The 19,952-nt window shown below is 42.7% G+C and overlaps 1 protein-coding gene across 1 annotated transcript in view; it reads left to right on the top strand.

Annotated features, from left to right (window-relative positions):
- PFN2 (profilin 2) overlaps positions 1–19,952 on the top strand; it is a 35,994-nt gene that overhangs the window by 13,926 nt on the left and 2,116 nt on the right. Inside the window, exon 2 of the mRNA XM_018568376.1 lies at positions 12,958–13,150. Within this exon, the coding sequence (XP_018423878.1) occupies positions 12,958–13,150 (193 nt within the window). The remainder of the gene's footprint in view (positions 1–12,957; positions 13,151–19,952) is intronic.

The following is a 19,952-nucleotide window of genomic DNA, read 5'->3' as shown; positions in this document are numbered from 1 at the left end:
TAGCACCACATCTTGTAGTTTGTTTGCATTTCCAGTTAAAGGGTAACTGTACCTCTTTGGTATAGTTGTACTTTAATCAAATTCCCCCACCCTACTGAGTGCAGCTCACAAGCTCAAATACTTACCTTCCTCTTTGATCCAGCAATCATGGCTGTGCACCCTTTACCCACACAACACAGCCTTTCCAGTGAAAATGTTTCCACTGGGTCTTCTTAGTGTGCATATGCATCTAGTAGCCATTTATTCCTATGGGTAAGCCATACTCCCAGTGGCCTCCAGCAGAGTACAACTTGCCCATAGGAATGAATGCCTCCTCTGCTATAACCGTGCAGTAGAGTAAACAGAGACACACAAGCCCAGAGATCATTGGCACTAGACCCTGCTGCCACCATAATCATGAGTAAAAGCAAGTCACACATCACATTGTCTGAACTCCTTTTACCCCCAGTAACTCGTACAAAGTATACTGTCCACAATTCTCTGATCCTGTGAATATAGTGCTGTCAAATGTAAGATGTCACTCATGCGCAGGGCTTGAAAAATGTTATGGTGTCTCACCAGTTAGTCAAAAATTTCACCAGTCAGCATGACCGGACTATAGCCTTGCAATTTATGTGAACATTTTTTGGGGACAGGTGGAGCTTTCTTTTAGAGGTATATAATCACCACTGGGGTATAATAATGAAAAAAGTACCATAAATGTAAAAAAAAAACCCCAAAGTTTCCCTACGTTACGTTATAAAACATTTATTCTTACCCATATTTTTAGTAAAACATAAAAGACAGGGTCACGTCGGGTAAATAGACACCAAACATGTCAAGCCTTAAAATTGCGATTAAAACGCTTTTACTGCTCATCAGTTTAGTGTTAGTGAATAATGTCTCTAAAATTATTGCTCACACTCCGACGTTTGCGGTAACATGTGCGGCACAATAGACGCAATCGTCGTTTTTGCACGTAGGCGCACCCAACGCATATCTATGTGTGTATGTGTGGGGCGGGGACTTAACATTTTTACAATTTTTTTTATGATTCTTTAAAGGAGAACTATGAGGTGAGTGATTTTCACTCACCTCATAGTTCTAGCCGACCTGTGACAATGAGACTGTCACAGGTCGGCTCAGTAGATCGGGAGGTGAGCGAACACATACCGGCGTTCGCTCACTTCTCAATCCTGTCACTGCAGAGAGCCATGACAGGGGGAGGGGCTGGATTCCCCCCTCCCCTGTCCGATCCTCCAGCGCTGACTGGCGGAACGGACGGGGGAGGGGGCGGGTACAGCTGGCTCTGCCTCTAGATTGGCAGAGCCAGCTGTCACTCACGCAGCTGGGTGGATCCAGACATAATTGTCGGGATCCGTTTCAGCTGCGGCGTCTCAGTATACCGCAAGATACTGAGCTTTGGGTGACTGGAGGACGCTAGTCTGTGTCCTCCCGTTACCCTTAGGAGAACCACGGGAAAAAGCCCTAACCCCATGTTTCTCCTTTAATTTTTGTATTACTTTTTTTTTTTTTTACACACAACTTTATTGCTATTACATGGGGGGCTAAGAAGCCCCCTATGGGATAGCCAATTTACATGACAGGTCCTCTTTATGGAGACATCAGGGGTCTCCAAGACCCCTAATGTCACCTAGGGACCCCCAGAGAAGCTGATGAAGCAGAGATCAGCTTCTGTAGCTGGGAGAGTTACACTGAATGCAGGAAGTGATGTAATATACATCACTTCCTGCATTCGGGGACAGAGGAGATCAAAGGGAGATCGTATAATGAACTCCCTTTGATCTCCTGTCACAGAGCCGTGACAGCTGTTAATACAAGCGATTGAGCGTCTCTAGAGACGCCCGATCGCTTGAATGTAAAGCTCCCGGCCGGCCATGTAATTACAACGGCCGGCTGTGAAGCTGCTCGTCAGGCTCCACCGTCCTCTCTGGATTTTTTAGGCCCTGCTCATGCGGCACTTGTTCCGCCTCCAAACTTACATCTGTGGGGATCAAACGCCGGTCTCCTCTAAGTAGGCTCTCTTGTCGCTAGTAACTGCACAACTGTACATTAGTATAACAGATCTATTGGCAGGATCAACGGGGAATAAAACCATTACAGGGGGACTCGGGAAAAATAAACACTGATGTGTTCATTCCTATTGACAGTCTGCCTCGTATGTTATTTTTATGTTGTCTATAGTTCCACGTTAAAGTGTTATTCAACCATCCAATAAAAAAATGATATAAAGCAGCAAACATCTGCGCTTACCTTGTTTGATGACGGCCTTGTGTTTTCCTGCTGTCATCTCTCTGCAATTTGTATAGTAAAAATCAGAAGCCCCTGCTTTCACCTACAGTGTTGCTCTGTGCCCCTTCAGGGTTCCCTGGAGTCACCCTTATGAGCATGCTCCCAGCCTGACATGCTCTTTGTACGTCCATGCACTTTGGCAGCTATGAACGCTGGGAATGGCTGAATAACGAGCTCAGCATACAGTGTTTGACTGCCAGCTAAACTCCTAAGCTGGCCACGCATGTGCACTTGTTAATAGAACAAATACATTATAGGAGGTATAGTCCCATGGGCAGTCATGTGATCAGCCGGAAGTCCTAGGAAGTGGTGCTGGAGCGAGAGGTTTTCATAGTAAGTGAGTGCCTGGGGACAGATTTTATGCGAACACATTGCGGTATATGTTTTACAACGTATACCTGAATATGTAACAGATTAAAAAGAAAAGGGTTTAATACTATTTAAAGGTAAGTAACAAACCTTGCTGAGTCTACAAGTATGCAGATTTTAGGCCACTGTCTTTGCTGTTACCAGGCCATCTTATACTACTACTGATCCCTTATATAGCAGGAACTGGCTTTTGACCTTCAGGTGGCATATAAAAAAAAAAAATGTGAAGACCAATTTCACGTAACAAGACTACTTAAATTTATAGAATACGCGGCCGTATGCCGCCATACGCTCACCCGAACTGCACATCGGTGCGAGTTTCCGTGCTCGGACACAGACAGGATCCATCCTTTCTGCGTATGAGTACGGACACGCGCACGGATGTGCAGTTCGGGTGAGCATACGGCCGCGCACTCCCATAGAGAAGAACAGGCTGCCACGTACAATCACACGTACCTGTCCTTCCCGCGAGCGGCCCGATATGGCTGTGCACGCCACGTGGATCTGTACGGGCCCGCATTTAGCTGTGTGAATGAGGACTTATTTGTTGAGAATCGAGGGTTGTCCATTCAAAACAGGAGTACTAAAAGCTGGCTGCTATTCTGCAGCCTGGTTTCTGAACTCTCCTTAGGAGTATAGGAAGTGTGCTCCTGCCAATACAGCTGTGTTTAATATGTTCGTTCTTTCTGGAAACACATTAACACTGTTTAGTTTCACCACAAACATATGTTACAATATGCAGTTATGTTTATTCAACTCTGTTCAAAGCCGGGTTGGCTAACCTTTTTATAATCTTCCAGATTGAGTGTCGATAATCTGGCACAGTTACTATACTAGACTTGAGGTGCCCATACACCTTACGATTATCGTCTGATAATCGTATGCGATCGCGTTTTCGTACGATAATTGTAAGGTTGATGGCCAGTGTAGTCGATTGCCGCAATTCGATCAGGTGCTTTTCTTTTATTACGGCTAATTGAACCTTGCGATAATCGGGGCAGGATGGAGCCACCGTACAAAAATCGTACGACGGTTCAATCATCGGCCGAAAAGTGTTGTACGATAATCGCAAGGTGTATGGGCAGCTTTGGTGTCTACTTCCAAGGACTTATTGGCCTTCATTCTGCCAGGGGAATAGTGCAGACCTGATCATTCTCAACCCTTCATCTATTGCTACTGATCTCTGTCTATGAACTACAAATGTAGTGTCCTAAGGACTACAGATTAAGGAATAATACATTATACAGCTCAAGGACTACAAACCAAGCAATAGTACATTATGCAGGGGGATGATTGAGGTATGCAAGTACAGCCGAAGAGGTGCACTGGAGGCAGATGGGAAAAGCGGAAGAGGGTGGAAGAAGGTAGCAGAGCTGCAGCTAACGATTATTTTCAAAATCGATTAGTTAGCCGATTATAATGTACTACTGCTGGGTTTTGTAGTCCTCTACAGCCGATGCCATTCTGCATTCATTGCTGTATAATTTTACACTTTTCATTTCACTATATTGCACACCACACTTTTGTTTTCTTTTTTACTTCCACCGCTCCAAGCTTGCTCCTGTGATCGACTACAATCTCAATACAAACTAGTAGTCCATCACTGGAGCCATTTTTTAAAATGTATTTTATTTTTTAACCGATTAATCGAACTTAATAATCGGCTAACTAATCGATTTTGAAAATAATCAGAAATGGTTTTTCTTGGTTCTTGCAAAAATTCCATAGACAAAAAAATTTAACCAAGCTAAAAAGAAAAGTGCTTTTTTATTTTGAATGGTCTTTAAAAAAAAAAAAAAAAAAAAAATAGGGTTACTGCACCTTCCCCCCCTCCCCCCCACTATTTTTTTAATGTGACACAAAACAAATTGATGAACAATACAAATAAGAAAAAAAAAATGATTAGAAAAACAGGAACTGATAGCAAAGAGGAAGAATGAGTGAATTAGGGCTGACTAGGGTTACATTTAAGGGTTAGTAAGGGGTTAACTAGGAACAATTTTTTTTTTAAATCTGCAAATGAATGTAAAAGAGTAACTAGAAAAGGACCATTGTTACTTTGATTCTCTGAATCCCTTCTAAACAGTTCTTTTAAACCCTGTGTTAGGTCTTTTTTTGACAGCACTTGCTGTAATAGCTTCTGTGGTTACACACAACTCCCGGCTGTCATTTAGTGAACCAGGAACTGACAACAGGGGAAGGGGGCAGAAAGACTGGACAATAATACACGTCATGTATATTTCAATAATGTTTATTGGTTTTCAACAGCTAGTTTTGGTATTCAAGTAGATTTTTTTTTTGATGGAACATGGTAATGTTTGTAATGTATTTAGATGCCTCTTGTCAGTCTGCATTTTAATTTGTCATAAATCTACAAAGTCTAAAGACCATTCGTGTGTATATAGCATAGGAGGACTTGCGGCCCAAGCCAAATGAAATGGGCTCAGGAAAAGCTGGAACACAGAAGCAGGCTTCCCATTCCCAGCAATACCCACCTTGCATTGCTTCCCTGCCCATCCATGCAGAACCTAGAAGCAAAGAAATTACCAGGTATGTCTGGGTATGGATGAGCACATGAGTCTCCTTCCTGCCCCCCATGTGACTAGTGTGACGACATGGTGATCAGTTTATAAGTTGGATGTGTATTGGTGTTGGGTTATGTTTGAGTGCGTTATGCTGTGTGACCTGGTTAGGTCACTCAGGGAGAGAAGGGGATCATCCTCACTCCCCAGCAGCAGTTTGGAATCCAGGGAGAGAGGGGGATCGTCCTCCCGCCCCAACAACAAGCCAGAACTGAAGATGTGGTTTCCCCAGCAGAAGTGCTGGCACCAGGGCAGAGTACCACTGGCATATGTCCCGCACTGTTGTCTGCTACAACCTTCATGGGAAAGCAGGAAGCTGGCCTCTCTTCCAGCAGGTGTCTTTGGGGTCCGGGAGAAGATACCGTCTTTACTTCTCCCTAGAGGCACCATGTTTTTTCAGAAAGGCACAGATGACATCTCTCCCCAGAGGCAGGACGTCCTGTGGATGGAACATATGGACTTATACTGCCTGACAAATGCTGGTCCAGACCAGTTGGGGGACTGGGACCTAATTAGACTACCTTTGGGAGGGGAGAAATGTCACAGTACCCACTGTGACCAGGGCTACTGGAGGGGGCTGGCGGCCGGCCTCCTCCCCAGTAACTATGGACATAGGATTATGGAGACCCCCCTTTGGTTGAACCGGGTGTCCGGGGCCCATGGACAGCTGTTGCGATGGAGCCTGGCCCCTGACTGTAACATCATGGACATCCCCAAGTGGACCCGTAGAGGGTCTCACCGGGTCTGCCATCTTTTAACTTGGGGGAGCTATGTGACGACATGGTGATCAGTTTATAAGTTGGATGTGTATGGGTTTTGTGTTATGTTTGAGTGCGTTATGCTGTGTGACCTGGTTAGGGAAAGACTATCAGCACTATCCCTCGTTATCTCCCATTGTACTCTGAAGGAGCTCAGAACAATGACATTCTGGCCAAGCTCCTGCTATGGCTGTCTGGAGTTCGTTAGCAGGTGGACACCTGTGGTGTTGAGCAGACCGATGGTCTGGGAGGAGGGAAGGTGGATGTGATGGGATTATATTCTGATTTCATCACTGGCTGTATAAAAGTTTGTGCAGTTGTTCAATAAAGCAGAGTTTGTTTACCCTACACTCAAGCCTTGGCTAGTGACTGGGGAAACTGGGAGCTACAGATCAGCGGGTTCCAATATCTCCTCAGCAAGGAAGAAGACAGCGGCGGACATACTCATCCTGAGTACGGGGGTCCGTCACAACTAGCACCTGGTAATTTGACCAATGCTGGTTCTTCGGGGCGAGGAGAGTCTTCAGGCCTGTGTAAGCACTCAGTGGGGGTGATTTACTAACCTAAACACACACACACACCAGGTGCATGTGATTTTCACACAGCAAAACGTATTTATCAACCAAAAAGTCTCTAAAAGCATATTTCCACTAATGCCATATATGGAAAAATCATGCACATGATGCATATATAATGCTGCTTCACAGTTTAGACAAAAATGGTTAGCTCATGCATTTACATTCCTGCATTCATCAACGCAAGCAACACAACATAGAGCTAATTTACCCAACATCACCTTGGAATTCATTCAGGGCTTTGCACAACACACCTGCTGGGTGTGTACACACTACAAAGGTGTTTAGATTCCACCCATAGATCATGCTGGGAGGGAACACACTGCAGAGGTGTATACACGTTCGTGGTGTGTTTATAAGGTTAGTAAATCAACCCCAGTGTCTCTGAACTCACAAAGAACAGTCTTTGCTGCCAGTGGCTGAATGGGGACTACAGTGGTGTGAAGGAAAGGCACGTATGGCCTCCTGGGGATTGGGCCGTTCAAGTAAAAATGTTGTTTTGCCTTTCCTGGGCATACAGTACGTTTGTCACTGTCCATGGTGCTGATGTCATTGGAGACCATTTTACATGTAGTGTAGTAGTAATTGCGATTTACCCAAGAACAAATCATTACAATCCATCTTTAGTATATTCCTTCTGGCCAGTCTTCTGATTACCATCATATGCTTGACAACCAGGTATTGTAATAACTAAAATAGAATTGTTTCATGTGTTTTAAAAACAAATGCATTATTATTGCTTGTTGAACATTAATCATCGGAGGCTCTACCAAGTTACTCAAGCAAGGATTGTGTCTTGGTGCAATGGCCATGCTACTTAATAAAGTACCTTTTATATGTTAAATTACAGAAAGCCTTGATCCTCTCCCTGCCATCTTTAGCATGTTAAAATGCAGGTTTGTGGTGGTTTGAACATTAAGTAAAGCCCCCCAAAACTTTTTGTATTTTCTGAAAACAGAGGCCTTGTAGAATAAAATCAGATTAGTCACAATTTTTGTCACGCAATATTTTGTGCAAATGCTTATGCAACCTACTGTATGTTTTCAGTAAAAACAAAAAATCTGTGCACGCAACACACAGAATGATCTACAGGTTTTCTATCGACTATCAAAGATTGCATTGTGACAAGTTAATAAATAACCTGAGGATTGTGTGTGCGCCTGTGAACCGCAAAAAAACTGATACCCTCGTTTTTGAATAGGCACCACTTTAAAACCATTTACAACCCATCATCTTAGTGTTAACTGTAAATGATGGCCCGAGAATTATTCCACTCTGGGGTGCTCTGGGATACTTAACATGCGTTATGAATGTGTGTCTTTAAGTGCATGTGGTGTGGGTCCTATACATTTTTACTATACTTTACTAATTTTTTTTATTATATATGATTTTCTTTTTAACTAACCTTTCTGTTTGTTAATATACTGTATGCCTGTGGACTACAGCACACTTTTTATGTGTTATGGACATGAGTGGAGGGTGAAGTGTTCTGTTGTCCTGACACACTTGTCTTAGGTTACAATGCTGCTCTTTCATAGATACAGTACAGAGAGTAAGTGTTGTCATCCTAGGGTGGAAAGTGTGTTGATGTCAGGTATCGGGAGATAATTTAAAGCAAAAACAAGCCTAAAAACAAAACAAATGAAGCCACTGCATTTGGGGACTGGTAAAATGTATTGCATTTTTGTTCTTGGGTTTGGATATGCTTTAACTCTATTACTATAACAAATGTTATATATTAGGGGTCTGTTGGACTCCGAATGCCTCCTTTGCTCTAATGCCAAGAGACTGGGTACAGAGAAATGTTTACACAGCTACTGCTGGCTGGGGTTTGACAGTTTTGAACCCAAAAGTTCCCAGAGCTGAGCATTACTGGGTTCACACTTGTAGAGGGGATCTGAAAATGGTTGACAGACGTGTTTCCACTTTTTTCAATTTTCAGAAAACCCCACTATATGTTATCACCTTTCTATTGGTTTCTTTGGAGCAAGCTATTCCGAACAATTGTAAAGTGAGAATGGAGAGGGACAACGTGAGAACTGATTGAGACTCTGCTCATTAACATACAATACAAGCCCTGAGATCTTTAACCCTTTGTTAGAACGGACTGTTGAGGTCTAATAAGTGGTAATGAGATCTACCAGCCCAGTACAAACCTGGTTGATTATGGCAAATATTCACTTCCAGCCCCCTCTTTAACATCGCATAGCAAGGAAATCTTGCATTTTCAGAATAGAGCACGTGAAAGGTAAGCAGGCATTTTAAATGTTTTTTTTTTTTTTTTTAAGTAATGCTGTGTGAATGGGTCCATATAATAACTCGGAATTAAATCACCTTACTGTTTTTGGTTGTGAGTAAGGTACGGGCGCTGCATACAGATCACACAGAAAGCTAAGTTTACTTTTACATTTATGATAAGCGTCACTTTATTTTCCCTGAAAGACGTCACCAGCACACCTATGGCTTGGTCATGCTAAACTTGATGAAGGGGAGCCTTTGTGGCCCTGAAATGTTATGTGACATCTTGCGGCAGTAAAGAAGATGGATTTTTGACAAAAGCTAAAGGTGTGCTGGTGACTTCTATCACATAAATCTGATGTGCGTGGCGCTATTCATGGTCACTGCCGCACCCTCCTTCATCTAAAGTGGTTTCCGGTAAGGAGTGCAGCAGTTCTCTTAACGTTATTTTCCCTTTTCCTATGTGATGTCTTCCATATTGTGTCACCTGTTTCTAGTTGTGTCACTGCTAAGTGGCTATGTTTAGCTTTGTGTGAACAAGGCTCAAGAGAAACCAAGTGTGCACATCACATGGAAGTAGTTCTGGCCCTGTATCAAGGGTTATCTAATCTTACTCTTTCACTAAGGCAGGATGTCAACTCTTGCTGATTAGTTACATAACAAGACAGTGAACTCCATTTACCTCTTATCTAGAATGACACAGAAATGGGCCGCCACCTGCTAATTCTCCGAAGATGCTCATTTCTATTTAGTGAGTCAAGGACTTGAACCTGGGACTTATTTTAGACACTTTTTGTCACCGGACTGACCCTTTTAATGAGGAAATGGACATGTGATTGACACTTTAAGCTTTGTTTCCATTAGTAGTGACTTCATATAAGATCTACTTGCTTTAGTATGACTTTTCTGCAGAAAAAAACATTGATAAACTGCAATTAGCTGAACTTTACCTCATTATGTGTTGGGTAGCTTACAGTGTACTTGCCTGAAACATTGCTCCTTGTAGAGCTTAGATTGGTTGTGTGTCTCTCTTACAAAGATTTCCGAATCCTGTCCTTCATATATGCATGGTCGTTACTACAGAGACTTGTTCCATTGTACGTTCCACACTAACTTTATTGGAAAGCTGGTCTATAGTAATGGATGGGGAGTCTTGTCCTAGTGACACACACTTCTTACCTGCCTCTTGATGAGCTGTACCATTGATCTTTGCACTGCAGCTGTTCATGTCCAGCAAGAAGAACCATGAGCAGCAGAGTAGTGTCCTCACCAAATCTTGTGAGATAAGCAGTCATAGGCAGCAGTGCCTTAGATCTCACTCTGAAAATATACAAAACATGATGCGGTCCGCACTCGGGTAACACAGACACTCTCTGGTGATGGGAACTATGTGGCCAGAATTACTGGCTAGATGCCTAATAAATCTAATCTGAGCAGTGTATGAAGATAAACTAAGTATGAGTTTTGATTAAAGCGAGGAAAAGAGATGTGACTGAGTGCTACACCTACATTATACATATGCTCTCTGCAAAGTACTAACATATCTTACAGCGCTGCATTACGGAATAAACGTCAGTCAAAGTATCGCAGCGCTGAACACTGAAAAATGGCCTGGCCAGGAAGGGGGTCTAAACACCTGGTCTTGAAGTGGTTAATTTGACGTGCACATGTTATTGTATGTGGCTAGTTCGCCCCTTTTATCCAATTGTTGTCATTCAGATGAGTCCATTAGCCAGACTATAGTTTTTTCAGCCCACTTCAGAGTTGTGCATAATGCAGCTGTACACAAATTAGAAAACATGTGTAATCAATAACGTATAGACTGACTTGCACAGAGGTTTGTTTAATGTACTCCTCATTCAGAACCTGTCATTTATGCTTTTTCTGCTTGGGGATTTTTATTTTATACGCTTGAATTCCCTGTAAATTATTACCACTCATTGGCACCTGAAACAACGGTTTTGGTTTACAGTATGTGAATGGGAACGCCTCCTGCCTGACTTCTAGTTCCTCCTTAGACTCCATGAATACACAAAATGGCTCATACATTTTTCATGTTCTTCACCCCTGCAGTGGTAGCGGGGCAGCTGTGGCTCCTTCACATTGGAAAAGAGAAGAACTGTAATGAAAAGCTCCCACCTTGAAGGAGAGCTTTGTTATGATGGCTCACCATACATATGAAAGGGATAATAAAGCTTGTCATGTTTACTGCGGCTTCATTTAAATGTCTAACTGGTAGTCTTCGGAAGACTATTCATGTCTTCAGACTACGTCTCCTTCTGCTTGTTGAATTATACATAGTTTTTTATATGATCTTTTTTCAGTCACAACATCCTGTAAAGTATATTTATTACAGGTATTTATATTGTGACGACAATTTACGCAGAGTTTTTACATACTGTACATCCACATCAGTCCCTGTCCTCAAGGAGCTTACAGTCTAAGGTACCTATCTCACATACATACATACAGGGCTGATTTAGACAGAAGCCAACTAACCTGTGTGAAAGGGGCCTAAGGCTGGCCATACACCTATAGATTATTCATGGTCAGATGGAAAAAGTGCAACAGATTCCTCTATCTACGCTAAGCTGTGTGGATGGATGAATCTCCCACTGGGCCAAGCTTCAGTATCTTGTTAGTCGGCCCCGCTGGCTCGCAAAACACCTGAACAATGCCTGCATCCAATCAGATTGTTCCGGTATTTTGACAGCCAGCGGGGCCCGCAAGCAAGACATTGAAGCTTGGCCCAGCGGGAGATTCCTCCATCCACACAGTTTAGCGTAGATTGAAGAATCTATTGCACTTTTCCCATCTGACCATAGAAAAGCTGCAGATAATCTATAGGTGTATGGCCAGCTTTACCCCGAAAATGGGAAGTTAGTCACAAATGACAAGGAGAGGGCAGAGGCGCTGAACACTTTTTTCTCCTCAGTATACACTCAGGAGGGAAACGGGTTTGACGTACATGATAAAACACCTAGTTCAATACAAAATATACCCCAGTGGTTGACGGAAACCGGGATACAACAAAGACTTAAACTGCTCAATGCAAATAAAGCAGTGGGTCCGGATAACCTGCACCCCAAGGTACTTAAGGAATTAAGCCAGGTTATAACTAGACCATTATTCCTAATTTGTAAGGACTCCTTAATGACTGGTAGGATCCCCAGTGATTGGCAAGGGCTACGGTAGTTCCAATATTCAAAAAGGGGGCAAGGTGCCAACCTGGGAACTATAGGCCGGTCAGTCTAACATCGGTAGTTTGTAAAATGCTAGAGGGCATAATAAAGGATTATCTGGTAGAATTTGTTCAGGAAAACGGGATAGTTAATGACAATCAGCACGGGTTCAGGAAAGATCGTTCCTGTCAGACTAACCTACTGACTTTTTATGAGGGGGTAAGTAGAGATATGGACGGAGGTAAGCCGGTGGATGTGGTATATCTGGATTTCTCAAAGGCTTTTGATACGGTACCACACAAACGCTTACTGAGATCCATGGGCATACCGTGTTTCCCCCGAAAGTAAGACCTAGCGCTATCTTCAGGGATTTCTGTAATATAAGACCTACCCCGAAAATAAGACCTAGTTCGGTGGTAGGTCTTATCCCTGAAGATATCGCTAGGTCTTACTTTCGGGGTAGCTACACATATAACTGATTTTTAAATGTAAAGACCTTTGTAAAGTGTTGCTGTGTCATCCAATCAGAATGTAGTTTTTCCAGCGCTTTCACTACAATGAGAGGAATGGGGATGCTAAGCATTACTTCACTTGTTACACTTTATTTCAGAAGCCTTGTGTGTCTTCCAGTGAAAGCTCTATGTAAATACAAGTCTTTGGGTAAAGCTATGAGGATTGTTTGTTTACTCAGAACCAGAAACCGCCTTTAAGCTGTTTAATTCCTCATTTGCATTATTTGCCAAATCTGCGGAAAAGAGCATTTCATTTCATTTGAATATACATAATTGGAACTTGTTTTCTGTAAATCGGATTCTGGCAAGGTTTAAATCTTCCCGTTTGAGTTCTTGCTTCACTGATGTGTCATGTATATCGTGATATGTCTGTAGGTATGATGTGCTGCACTCCTCTTTGTGTTCTGGAATTCACTTACATCCAGTCTTTTCTTTTCTTGAAATTGCAGCCTGCAGAAATCGATGTTCTGATAGGAAAGGACAGAGAAGGATTCTTCACTAATGGTCTAACTGTTGGAGGAAAGAAATGCTCGGTGATCAGAGACAGCCTGTATATTGAAAATGATTACACAATGGATATCAGGACAAAAAGTCAAGGCGGAGAACCAACATACAACATTGCTGTAGGGAGAGCTGTCAGAGGTAAGGATATTATTAATGTTAAACGTTGCAGCTTGAAGGAAAATGTTTTAGTATTCTTTGTCTTTTTTTGTTCCCCGATAAAAGTGAACGTTATCTCCTTGGTGGAAATCTTCTAAATGTGTGTTTTTTAGAGAAAGAATTACACTATACACAGGGACATGTCTTTTCATCTGTCATGGGTGCAGGCAGATGTGCTTATTATCTGCATGGCAGGTGCTTGCTTCTCTACTTTTCCTTTATTACAATGCAGGTTTATAAGCCTGGGGACTAGTTGAAAAGAGTGGCTTCTAGATCTTTGGCTGTGATTGTAATTCCACGGTTAATAAAGGAGTTGAACTGCATAAAGTGGTGGAAATATGGTACAGCATGCTATAGGCATTGAGAAGGTAACAGTGAAGGAGTCCCAGCATATACTACCCTGTTATAACAAAGTCCTGATCTGTGAGTATTATCTCATTACAGCCATCTTTCATTGTAACACTTTGTTACAATGTTACTGCTCCCAGCAATTCTAATTAATTGACATGGACAGTTCTACTCGCTATTAACACTTGCCCCATTTCCCCGTTCTCTTTGGCCACTGGCCTTTAAAAGAAAATGACAATGATATTATTTTGAAACACGATATACAACCTCAATTTGCAAAAAGTTGGGACGCTGTGTAATATCTACATGAAAACATGTAAGATTTCCAGAAAACATTCAATATGTTTTCTATTTTGTATTGTGAATAAAATATATGGGCTTGTGAGTTTTGCATTCTGCTTCTATGTATATTTTACACAGCGTCCCAACTTTTCTGGAATTGGGGTTGTACTTTGTGTAAGAATGCCAAGATTACTGTATGAATGAACAAGACTGCATTATATTGTCAAGAGTGTGTTTTACTTATGACCCGTCCTCTTGCCTGTAATCACCTTTAGGAAAGTCTCTAAGGGCCAATTCAGACCTATCTGGTCCGATGCAATGTGTTAAGGCAGCTGATTCATTTGACTAGGCTGCCAAGGCACCACGACGGACCTAAAATTGAACCTTCACCAATATTGTGCGTTGTGCTGCACTGCAACCCAGCATCAGGTGTGTGCTGGTTAATAAACATAAATTTACTGCAAACACTTTTAGTATTTCATCTAGCCTTGTCCTGCTCCCAAAATTAGTTCTTAACCTCAAAAATGTAGGGTGATTCATGATGTGTGTTGCTGTGTGCTGTATGTATACATGTGTGTTCTGTTGGTGCTAATGGGTGTGTTATATGTGTGTGCAAAAGGGATTTTTTTTGGGGGGGATGGAGGGAAGGGGTTAAAGTTTCTGCTAGTTTTTGTCGCTGTCTGTGTCCTTTTGGGGAGATTTCGCTCTGTTCCAAAGATGCAAAGAAAATTAAATGAAGTCTACAAAGGAAGGGGAATAGCCCTCTTGGACAGTTGTCCCCTGAACAGATGCCTCCATTGGAAGATTTCCTCCCACCCTCTGTTCTGGTGACAGCTCAAACATACCACCAATTCCAGTCCAAGTGGCCCCATCTCTGCTCAGACAGATGCACATCCAGCTCATCACTGAAAATATACTCCAACTAGAGATGCACCGATATCGGTACTAGTATCGGTACCGGGTATCGCTCAAATGCTCCCAATACTAGAACTTCCGCTATCAGGAAGCCAGTAGGCGAGTCATTACACGCTATCAGGCTTCCTGATTGGCCGGGAAGCCAGCTTCATGCTCCATTGTCCCTTGGTGATGGGGGAGCATGGAGCCAGCTTCGCGGCCAATCAGGAAGCTGGATGTCGTGTAATGACTCACCGGCCAAGCCAGAAAGCCGCCTCCATGCTTCCTTGTCACTTGGTGGCTCATCAGGAAGCCGGGTGGCCAGTCATTACACACCGCCCGGCTTGCTTTTAATAGGACTTCCGGTATCTGTATTCATATCGGCGAGTACTAAAAAAAATAAAATGTCAACAGTCCAGTTTGTTTTCTAATTAGTTTCTTGTACGAACACTGGGTACAACTCCTGTCATTCTCAGATCATAATCGGTCTCCTTTTAATCACTTGTGAGCATAAGATTTCACTATTTTTTTCCCTAAAATCTAGTTTATCTTCAATAAAATTAATAATCAAAGCGCTTGTCAACAATAGGCTAAGCAGGGGCAGGAATAGCTTTATTTTTCTTTTCTCTTCCTTTCACTTTTTTACAAGCAAATGCGTTCTGTAAGCAGATGTATTAGGCAATCGGTGGTTGGGCTGGAGTGCACAAAGCAGCCCGGGGCTCTGAAAAGCCCCATAGTGCTAGTGTGTGTGCATGGGTACAATATATCAGCAGCTGCTTCTCACTTAACAAGCTAGTTCACTTCTCAAGTGTGAGCACAGGCACAGCAGCTGTTGTTTTATTGCTTTTTTCAGCACAATTATCTTCTTTGTTTAATTCCAAAATGAAATTGCAACTTGTAAGCCATAAAGGTCGTGATTCCTTTTTGTTTCTATAGTCTATCATTAAATCTAGTAGCATTGATTTGTATGGAGCTTACCAAATTTATCTTACAAACAAAGATCAGCACTTTTCCCCCTATGGTTTCTCTGGGCCTGCAAATGGCACCTTTTCAAAAGGCCGGAAATGTGGACTCCACACTTTAGTTTCCGCTTCATACCTACTACCAGCACTTGTTAAAGCCATGTCCCACAAAACCTTCCTGCTTTTTGCTCCTGGCTTTGTGCTCCGATTCATTTCCCAGTAGCCAGGAGCCCAGTATGACCATAGCTGGTGTCTAATTTTTGTCAAAGGATGTAAATATTCCCTGGCTCCTTTTTAAGTCTGCATGAATACAGTTCTATCACAATATACAGGAACAGTATAATAATTCAATGAAGCTGTGTCATTTATCAATATAAAGCAGTTTTATTCAAGAAACTGTGCCTAGGCTGAGATTGTCATCGGTCTACTGCAGGCAGGAGGAAGCATTTCCTCTCCACAAAGATCTGACAACATTGTAAGGTTACATTCGCACGGGGCATTCGAGGATTCTTGTAGCAAGAACCTACAGATTACAAGGGTGCGAATCCCAGGTGTCCTGATTGACCATTGAAGTTGATGACAGGGTAACAGCGGCCGCATCTGTCAGCGGCAGTTCACATGTAATGGTACATTTGTATGAATATATGCGTTTTGGGATAGATGATGGTGCCTGGACACAGTATAGATACATCCCAAACCACTTGGGATATGGGCCTTACTTTGACACAGTTCAGCCACTGCTGTAGCCTCTAACCTTGTGACTTGTTAAGACATTTGTGAGCACAGCCAAGAATGGAACAGGCTTTGCATGACTGTGTCATCTATGAGCCATCTTCTCAGTCCAGGAATAAGATGCTGACCTCAGATGGTGCCTGAGCCAGCGTCTCAGTCCAGGAAGTAAATGCTGACCTTGGATAGTGTTGAACAAAATGTTCAGTGGTGATGGCAACTTCGGCACTGAACTTTTTACTGTAAACTCTGTAACAAGGACTAGAGGCCACCACCTAAAATTGGAGAAAAGATTTATCCACAAAGGGCATAGGGGCTTCTTTTCAGTTAGAGCGGTTACATTTGGGAACTCTGTGCCAGCGGTGGTATCTGCAAAGAATATTGATTAGTTCTAAAATCAATTACAGTAGATACCTTCCTCAGAGACCGTAACATACAGGGGTACAGGTACACTTAAATACTAGACCACACAGGGACTCTTAACACACACACACACACACACACAATGCATGCCTCTTTCTCATGGGCGTCAAGAACAGGCATTTGCTCTGTTATTTAATCTTGCCAAAAGCTTTTCATAGATGATGGCTGTTCTGTAAGATGACAGCAGACGGACACATTTGTGTCACTTTTCTTTGCCTTGTGCTATTTTGGATGTAACCAGCAAGGTGTTGGCCACTTGCAGAGCTTGCCAAATGCCTCAATTAAAGTCAATGACTGTGTGCCTTAGATTTGCCTCAGACACTTGTAGTGAATTCCTTCCAAAAGAACTTCAAAACTGTTTGTATCAAGGGATTCTGAAAGGTTTAGCCAGCCCTTTACAAATACCTCCTGAATGTGTCAAATAGGCCAAAAACGTGCTTTACACTTGCAGGTTATTTAGAATGCCGCCTTACTTCTGATGCTAGGTACGGCAAAGATTTCTGCTCAACCTGTACACTGAGCTGCACATGCTGTCTGTGCCGCCTCGATCTGTGATGCCTAAACATTACCATTTTGTGCAAGGTGTCACGGGGACAGGAAGTGAAGCACAAGCTCCCCAACAGCGTCACAGGCAGACATAAAACCCAGGCAGTAAATGCAACTCTTCCATACTTGATTAAATTAGGCTTTAACCCCTTCAGCTCCTGCACCTATATAGTTCTTTTGGATCAGACCAATTTACATTTGTGCTATAGGCCTATTGCTTCATCCATAACATTGTCATTCCTTAAAATAACAAAGTAATAGAGTCATGAGGAAAAGTAAGGAAAGTCCATATAAATTGTTGACTTTTAAAACGTATTTGAACAGGAAAACATTAGACTTTAATTCAAACTGTGCCTACAGATAAAGGTAATATACTAGAGCCAGATACTAGATACATAAAATGGACTTGGTTCATTCATTCTCACAATATATAAAGCAACGAAAATGCACAGTTTATCATGTGGAAAGAGGGAGCACACCCCTACATTTATTACTATTTCAGATCCATGAATCTAGAATCAGATGTTTCAGATTAGGTGCCTATGGTTAGAATGTCCTTAGGGAGTATATATAACCCCAATTCCCCCCAAAATGGGGAAGTTATGTAAAATCTACCTAAAAACAGAATGCAATGATTTGTAAATCTCATAAAACATATTTTATTCACAATAGAAAATGTAAAACATATCAAATGTATAAACTGAGAAAATGTAAAATTTTAGGAGCCTCTGTACTGAGTGCTTCTCCCCATTGAGAAACTCATGAAGGAACAGGAAGTGATGTAAAGTATTCATAACCCGGGACTCCTAGTACTATGTGTCCCCAGTTGTTTACACACCTTTGGGGTGATCAGCTGATCACTCCAGTGTTCGCTCTGCAGAGAGAATCGGTTCATGTCACAGATATTTACCGATCCTTTGCTCTGCCACGCTGAAACTGACAGGATGTTGGCGGCTTCTCTCTCCTCCCCGTTTGCTGCTCTCTCATGACACTTGGCCATCCGGATCATCGGGTCCCTCCTCCACCCCCCGCTGGTTATTTCTCCTCGGATACCCGCTGCCTCAGCCCGTAAGGGCGGGGATCTGAGGAGAAGCCTGGAGTGGCTCCAGGCAGGGAGGAGACTACAGATGCTGGCAGGGGACGCCTGTAATTTCTGTTACTAGCCGTCATTAGCCGCTGATGACAGCTATTATTTTACAGGGGAGAGTCAGGGGAACCCTTCTGGTATAAAGCGACTAAGAGCTTATAGCAGAAGGGTAAAAGCCACCGGCGTATGGCATATTGAGGTGGCCAACTGCCAGCGGTTGTGTTCCGCTGGACTGTGTGTACTTACCGGAGAAAAGAGGTTTTGTCCTTTCACTTTGTGTTGTAGATTTCCTCTCCAGGGTTTTCAGGGAGCATTTCTACTTGTATTGATAGTACTAAAAGAAAGTTACAGGAACAAAACTGAGATGTTTATTTCTGTCTTCAGGGCCATAGCATAAGCAGCGGTCTCCCGTGGCTTGGTTGGTGTGTAAAGTGTATGGCCAGCCTCCTAGACTCTTGTTTTCCTTGACCTCCAATAAGATAGAGGTGTAGGAAAGTCTACAAAGCAGAAATCTCGGCCTGTGTACTGTATGTGTAGCATGCAAATAGGAGTCGTCCTATGTGCAAATGTTATTCCATGCCAAACACCGAAACAATACTATTAGACGTCAGAGCTGAACTCCACAGATGATTTACATAGGAGATGCCAAGAATGTGTCTTCTGTCCATTCAGATCTGAAATGTACAGCCGGGAGGAGGACAATACTTGTCACTGTTATAGACTGTAGAAGGACTACGGTGGTGTTTGGGGTTTCTTTACTCTCGGTTGCTAACTGGACAGTGAAAGAAGAAGCAGCAAATTGATAAGGTTATCCCTGGACTCCTTCTGCTCTCCTATCACTAGACGCATTCAAATCAAATAAATGATCTAGCTGCTTTCATTTGTATCTGCTTGGAGTGCAGCTTTAACAATCCTTGGTAAGATTATCGATGGGTAGGGAAGGTAGACACAATAACTTTCTTTCCAATAATGAAGTATGATGTATACTTTAATATATATGATGTATCCTGTTTGGCTTGAGTACTCTCTGTGTTGTTTAGACTGTCAGTTGCTCTCTGACTGCCGCTAGCAGAAGAGTTATCTATTTGTGGGCAAAACACGAACTCTGTTGGATGCTGAAGAGCATATGTGTTTTCAAAGCAACGTACCTGCTCCCTCATGGCTTCTGTGCATCATTCTTTGGCTCCATATCAAGTTAATGTAAAGGAGGCTGGCACTGGACTCATTTGTGTCACTGCTATGCTTAATGCACACTCCTCATGCTAATAGTCAGCGTGTGCAGAACATTTTATAAGGCACAAGATCTCTCCCAGCTTGTCTTGTGTTTTCATCTAAGGCCACCGCTGAGCCTTGAAGGAAGTGCGGAGGTGTGGAATGGTTGTAAGGCCAGGGGAGTTCCTGCATCTGAGGTGGTCCATACACTGTCATGTTTCTTTGTTCAACCTGTGGGCTGAATGAAGAAAATATACCCGACACTTCTGTACATTGACTGGGGAATCTCCCGCTGTCTGTG

Source organism: Nanorana parkeri, unplaced genomic scaffold, assembly GCF_000935625.1.
Source record: "Nanorana parkeri isolate BGI_ZX_2015 unplaced genomic scaffold, ASM93562v1 scaffold1178, whole genome shotgun sequence".
Lineage (NCBI taxonomy): Eukaryota > Metazoa > Chordata > Amphibia > Anura > Dicroglossidae > Nanorana > Nanorana parkeri.
This window is presented reverse-complemented; position numbering and strand designations above follow the sequence as displayed.